The sequence below is a fragment of the Hylaeus volcanicus genome, unplaced genomic scaffold (assembly GCF_026283585.1).
Source record: "Hylaeus volcanicus isolate JK05 unplaced genomic scaffold, UHH_iyHylVolc1.0_haploid 12096, whole genome shotgun sequence".
Taxonomy (NCBI): domain Eukaryota; kingdom Metazoa; phylum Arthropoda; class Insecta; order Hymenoptera; family Colletidae; genus Hylaeus; species Hylaeus volcanicus.
The window spans coordinates 29,223-35,957 of record NW_026533078.1 but is presented as its reverse complement, the minus strand read 5'-3'; the positions used below and the strand labels follow the sequence as shown (position 1 = coordinate 35,957).

Genomic DNA, 6,735 nt, shown 5'->3' with positions numbered 1-6,735 from the left:
TACTATGAAAATACGATATATTCAGCAGTTCGGTTGAAGCGGAATATTTAATAGTGATGTAGGACTAGTATTTTGTTAAACTATCCTTTATTCAGAGTAACACAACGCGAACACAGTAATACAAAAATGAGACGCGCACAAATGACAATTATAACGCGCTCAAAAGAAATAAAAGGAGTTCCAAATCGTAAACCGTTAAATCGTAAGCCGTAATCGTAGTCGTAATCGTAGTCGTAATCGTAGCCTTGAATGATTTCGCGTTCGTTTCGTATATGCTGTAGTTCGTTATCGTAATAATCCTGCCGTGCTGCGCTCATGACCTTAAGTTTCGTCGCCGATCGAACGTTCTCGATCACTATGCAATATAATAATGTTTATAATACTACATACTGTATAATATAAGTTAGCATTCAAGAATTTGTTTAATAAATATATTACTAGAAAAATTCATTTATCACCAATATTGTATGTTTCACTTTGGATTTAGTAACTATATAGTAAAAGAAAACGTAATGTCTGGAATTATGAAGTACGTATGTAAGCGTGCAATTTATCTATATTATATTAAACTTAGAAAACGTAATGTTTCTCAACTCACCACCAACTCACTCCAATTCACGTACCAACCAAGTTGTCTGTCCATAACCTTCACGTATCATAGATCACTGCTCGACATTGATTAAACTACCTGTAAAAGATAAATTAATGAAACCACAAAGTATCACATTCATTCTTGGTTAATCTATTGTTTTATAGAAAAAAAATACTTACATACCTGAATTTCTACTTCGGTCAAACAAAATAAGGTTAAGCACACAGAATCAACAACAAGTTGCTGCGAGAAATTTCATCTAACAGTCTTACATACTTATCGTCACAGGTCCTTGCATAAATGTCGTACTTATTTCATGGATTTACGAAATATCGAACACCACTTGAATATAATTTCCAAATCAAATAATGTAGAACCACTTTAATAAATTTCCGACAAAATATGATAACAATTGCTTTCAATATCTTAGAATTTAAATATTCTACAGGAATAATTAATGTCAATACGTTCTTCAGATTCTTTATAAGAATCGTCAGTAACAATAAATTATAAAAGATTCAAACATCTCAGACGGAACGCGCACGGCATTAAAAAATTAAGGTATGAGATGGGAAACACGCGCGCGAAGGTACCTTTGTGTCCAATTAATAGCGTTTGCAATCATTACTGTGTCCAACTTTACTCTGTGATACTCTGCTTGTGTGCAATTCAACTGTGTCCAATTCTACTTGTGCGCAATGTACCGTTTCCAAAACATCGGTGTTCAATGCGACCGTGCGCAATAGAGCCGTCCCCAACGGCATTCCAGCGACCTGAAACCCTTGGAAAACGTTTTATAACGTACTGAACACGTAGAATTGCACTGAAATACATTGTTTAACACAGTTTCAATCGGTTGCATAGGCTGGAACGCTTGAATTTCGCGTTTATAAGAAACCGAAGCAAACGGTATTCCAGCGACCTGAAACCTTTGGAAAACGTTTAATAATGTACTGAACACGTCGAATTGCACTGAATTATATTTGTGATGTCTATACACCTCGGAGCGGTGGATGTGCTGACTCAGTCGGGTTGCCCAGGGCTAGTGGGATGGACCCTCGAGGCAGACAGCAGCGCCCTGTGCTACGCCCCCTCGTTGCCCGGTCTGCGCCGACCTGGGCAGGGCGGCCAACCACCGCCTGGGGGCCAAGGGCTGCGCCCCTCCTCCGCCAAAGCGGGGAAGGAAGGCGCGTGTGGTGCCGACGACGTCGGGGGAGTCTACGCCGGTGAACCGACCGGCGGAGGATTTGCGGGCGCCGGCGCCCTTGAGGTGCTGCGGGCGAGGTCTGCGGTGAATAGAGATCCGGTCCTGAGGAGGCCATGGACACGGCCTAAAGTTCGTTCCCCCGGTCCGGATCCTCCAAACCAACCTCAACCACTCGGCCGGGGCGCAGGACTTATTTGTCCACTGCCTGGCTGAGTTGGGTGTGGGGTTAGCGGTCGTCGCGGAGCTGTACCGCGTCGCCGGCCGCCAGAACTGGTTGCCCGACACGCTAGGCTCCGTGGCGATAGTGGGCGACGGCACCACGGCCCTCGCTGTTTTTGCCCGCGGCGACGGCTACGTCGGGGTTTACGCCCCTCCGAGCGCCCCCCTCGCGGCCTTCGAACTCTTCTCCATCACGCCTTATCATTTAAGGAATTTATTGATGATGCAGCATTTCCTTTTTCTGTACCATGACGTCATGTTTATTTCATATTTCAAAAACAGTTTGCATTTCTACATCAAATAGCGTACATATTTTGAACACATTTTCCATGGCACAAACGGCATCGTGAAACGTACATCTGTAATGTCCTTCACTCATTGTAGACAATTTCAGTATTTCTCTGTCTTCTAAATCCGTTTCAACATCGAAGGCTTCCATTCCAGTTAAATTGTACAATCATCTCTTCTTTTCCGATCCTTTAACTAAAATTCTGTCAGCGCATTCCAACGCGTTTCGTAACAGGCTGCTCGCCTTCGCGTAGGGTACGTAACCATCCGTCCATCTGATTCCATGGTGTTTTTTCGTTAACCACCAAACACCACGTTTTTTGTTAGACATTAGACGATGCATTCCAAACGAAGGTTCAAATATCCAATGCGATAACTTTTTTCCTTGCGTGAGGACAGCCACCTCTTTTACGATAAAATCATTCGAGTCCGTTTGGAAACCTTGCAAGTCTACGAACGTTAGGTGAGCCATTTTGCTGTATCGACAGTTTCGAAGAGACTGAACATTCAGCAGAGATTACTTACTGTATTAGTTTATTCTGCGTACTACATTCGTCAGAGGGCTGTACTCGACTATGCGATCGTGTATAATCAAGCAGTAAGCAGTTGTATTGAGCGGCACGTTATCTTTGCATTCGAAATCTATCTTAACATCAGTCGTGGCACTCTTTAGAGATTCGTTCTGACGCGAGCAATCTATGACTGCAAACGGACCACATGATAAAAACTCTAACATATCGAGCAGGGGTTCACCGTGTCCGTAATATGATTTTCGAAAGTTTGCGTACATATCGTAAAGTGTCACATACTTGTTCTTATCAAAATCCAGATTCAAGTCATCGTATGGATAAGATTTTGAATTTAAATGTAGTCGTATGTTTGATAGTTTACAATTCTCAAAGTGATTAAATGTTTTGTCCAATTGGTTCTTTCGATCGGTTTGCATAGCGAATATCACATATCGCGGTTTCTCCAATTGCGTTGCTGTTTTCACAGACCAAGTATGCTTCGTGGTTGTTTGTAATAACGGATATTCATACAGATCCCAGGAGCGGAAACTCATCGAAATCAGTCGACCACTTTCAACAATATGTAAGAGCGCCAATTTGTTCAATTCATCCAAACCGACGTGAGGCATTCGCCATTGAACTTTAAACAATTTGAGTACAAGTTTCAAAACGGTAGGACCAATCAGGGCGTTTTCATCGTTTCGCGATCGAATTAAAATCAATTCATGGCGCGCATTGATTACGATGCGTTTATAATCTTCACAGAATCCGAATAACATACCAAGCGGCACGCAAAAATTAAAATCTGCAATTGCAGCATTTTGCTTATGATACCAGCCAGCATTACCTAACGTTTTACTTTTTTCAATGGACAGAGATACATAATTCTTTAACGCAGTCGTTACTCCCGGATTTTTGCAACGATCTATTTCAACCCCATCCAGTTCATATCGAATTTCATCAAACAGAGAGGCGGCACAGTTGTTATCAAGAACAACATCTTCCTTCACTCCCTCCGGTTTTTTCTCCAGTAGACCCAGTTTTCCCTTGATGTATAAGTGACTCTCACACAGTAGCGTGTACAGATCCTGCTGCTGTATCGGTATCCTTATCTCATCACTGTTTCCAAGTCTAGTATTTGCATATGGATTATAGGTGTGTGTCTCTATGCTGGTTATGCGATTGCTAAAGACAGGTGTACCGTCAATATCCAACATTATTGCTTCACGATGAATCCCAATGGTTGTAGAAAACCTTTTGCTCTTTTCCTCTTGGTAGGCCAGAATGTGGCTTCAGGGTGTTATCAAGAACCGCGGTTACGCTTGTACTGGTTTTTTAGGTTTACTGACCGCGTTACCGTACACTAGCATAATATTACTCCTTCTCTTTCTAATCGTACGCAGAGCGTTGGTCTCGTTGTCGCACGTGCAATCTGATGGTAATTTCCTCTCCACGAAAATCTATCAGGCGATTGTTTTGATCTACGATACGAATCGTCAAATCATCTATTGATCGCGTGACGATTGGAAGATAAATGACACGTGGTGGCGTTTCCGAAATCTTATATCCTGGAGGGACTCTGGGTGAAAACTCGTGTATAGTGTGAACAGGTCTGTCATTACTGTAAGAACCCGTAGTTACGTTACACTCTATACGAATCATGTTAACATTAATAATGTTTAGGGGTAAGTCCGACTCGTGCCATACATCGGGCGATAAAACACGGTTCGGGGAAAATCCAAGCAGAGATCCCACATTGTTTGGTTTCGTAAAATCGATTCTATACGAGCAATGTATCTCGCTCTTCATAGTGTTGTTGTTTGCTCGCACGATGAGAGGGTATTCATCGATCGCCTCCAATTCGTACGATCCTTCAGGAATTACAATTTCTTCATCATCTTTTCCAAAATAAAATTTATTGTTGCTCGAATCAACGTTGGGTATCGTGTGAAACGTCGCGAAATCCATGAGACCTAGTTCATACTGTCCATCGCTCAAATCTATCGGTGGAAAGTACGTCACCGAGAGCACGCTGCTTTTACCCGTCAAGGTAAACGTTAGAGACATCCTTATTTAGTAAAGATGAAATTAATAATGGGGCACACCTATCAGAAATCACAAGTTTATATCGAGGTTTCCTGAAGAAACTTGAAACACAATTGACCGCATATGCTTTGATTGAAATTCTGGAACGGAGTATGATTGTATACAGTTTTTACATTCAGCTCAAAGTAATCAATCAGTTCCCGAGGTGGACGAAGATTTCCGAAACTGTCAAAGTATCGCACCTTGCTACCGCGTTTCACGTATGCGACCCAATGTGTACCAGGCCCATCGTTACTATCCAAGTTAACTATACCGCTTTCATTGACTCGTACCTTTGTCGGAAGAGTATCACGCATGTACACCCTGCTTAAGTACGGTGTGACGTCATGCGTATTTCCACCCCAGAATTTTGCTAAGTACTCATAATTAAACTCAAACAGTGTGGTAATTCGTGGATCAAAATATCATAAGTTCTTACCAACCAACTGCGAAACCCATTTAGTATAGTTAGATTTTACATTTAATATACCTAGAATTAAATACGACTCTTGTGCACAGACAACGAACGAAAATCCAAAGGTACTAACATAAACGAATTAAAAGAAATAAGAATTACTAGGAGGAAACGCTATGCTCCAACTACTCAAACATTACAATTCAATATTCAAATAATTATTTCATTATTGTTGAAACGCTCAAATCGCTAAAATCCATAGAGTAAAATATTGCATTCTCACTATTAATTGTCAACTCGGAAATCGCATAAATAATTTAACATCAATTAATTATTGTTTAAACGTTTAAATAATTAAAATCGGTATATCCTTAGTCATGGATTAAAGGCCGAATGTAACACCTCATACAAACATCAAAATCGCCTAAATTTGTATTTAAAATAGTTGCGTTAAACCTAGGGTTAAACAAATAGGAAATTTGTTAACTAATAAGAAAACGCCTAATTATCAGCATATACGCGACACAGCTTCGCCTCAATATTAATAATTAAGTGCCTGAGATCATTAATAATTGTTTACAACAATCACATGAACTATTATTTTAATAAATGAGAAATTTATTAAATAAATCCAAAAGGTAAAATCAAACTTAATTCTTGATTTCCATTTCTACGCTAAGGCGTCTAATTGTTGTTAACAATTGTTAACAACAACCTACATACATTATTTTCGATAGAAGTGAAGCCTGTCAAGTAATGCAAATTCCGCGTCCAACACGCAAATCCAACCTTCTCTCTAACTTCCACGAGCATCCAAGCTCGTTAACGAATGTTAACAACAATTATTATCAATCACTATTTCCAATAAATGTGAAATTTATTGAATAGTATTAATATTTACGCCCAGCGCACGAATTTTAATCCAACTTACACTCAGTACCTATGTTAACTCAGGATTAGTATAGTTAACAATAATACATTTATTATTATTTATGCAAATGTGAAATTTGCTATTTAATGATGATGTATGCGTTAAAAGTACTAGTACCAACCCAAAAATTCGTCTCCATACTCATGCTGAGACGTTGACTTCAATAAACAATATTAATAATTAAGCGACAACAATTATTAATATTTAAAGCGAAAACATTGTGAATTAGGCATAAAGAAAGCGGACAACTATGAAGGCACCTTAATCCTCGGCAGGAAACGCCAACCGAAACAATTCTCGAGCGAGATAGATAAGGGACCGAGACCCAAAACACGGCCAGCTTCCCAAAACATCTTGATAGCGCGCGAGACTAAACATCCGCGCGAAGCTATCAAGAACAAGGGAGCCAAATCTTACGTGCTGAAAATCATACATGAATTATTCAGTCCTCTCCGAGCGTTCGTAGCGAACACATCGTCTCCGACATTT

At 40.2% G+C, this 6,735-nt stretch overlaps 1 protein-coding gene across 1 annotated transcript; it reads right to left on the bottom strand.

The window, feature by feature from the left end:
* Nucleotides 1-2,835: 2,835 nt before the first annotated feature.
* Nucleotides 2,836-4,032, bottom strand: LOC128882567 (uncharacterized). The gene has a single exon (XM_054134204.1). It carries the CDS (start codon nt 4,030-4,032, stop codon nt 2,836-2,838), a length of 1,197 nt encoding a protein of 398 aa, XP_053990179.1.
* Between the last annotated feature and the right edge of the window lie 2,703 nt (nt 4,033-6,735).

Excerpts from the sequence above, each read along its gene's own strand:
- LOC128882567 (XM_054134204.1), bottom strand. The coding sequence starts at position 4,032 with ATGTTGGATATTGACGGTACACCTGTCTTTAGCAATCGCATAACCAGC.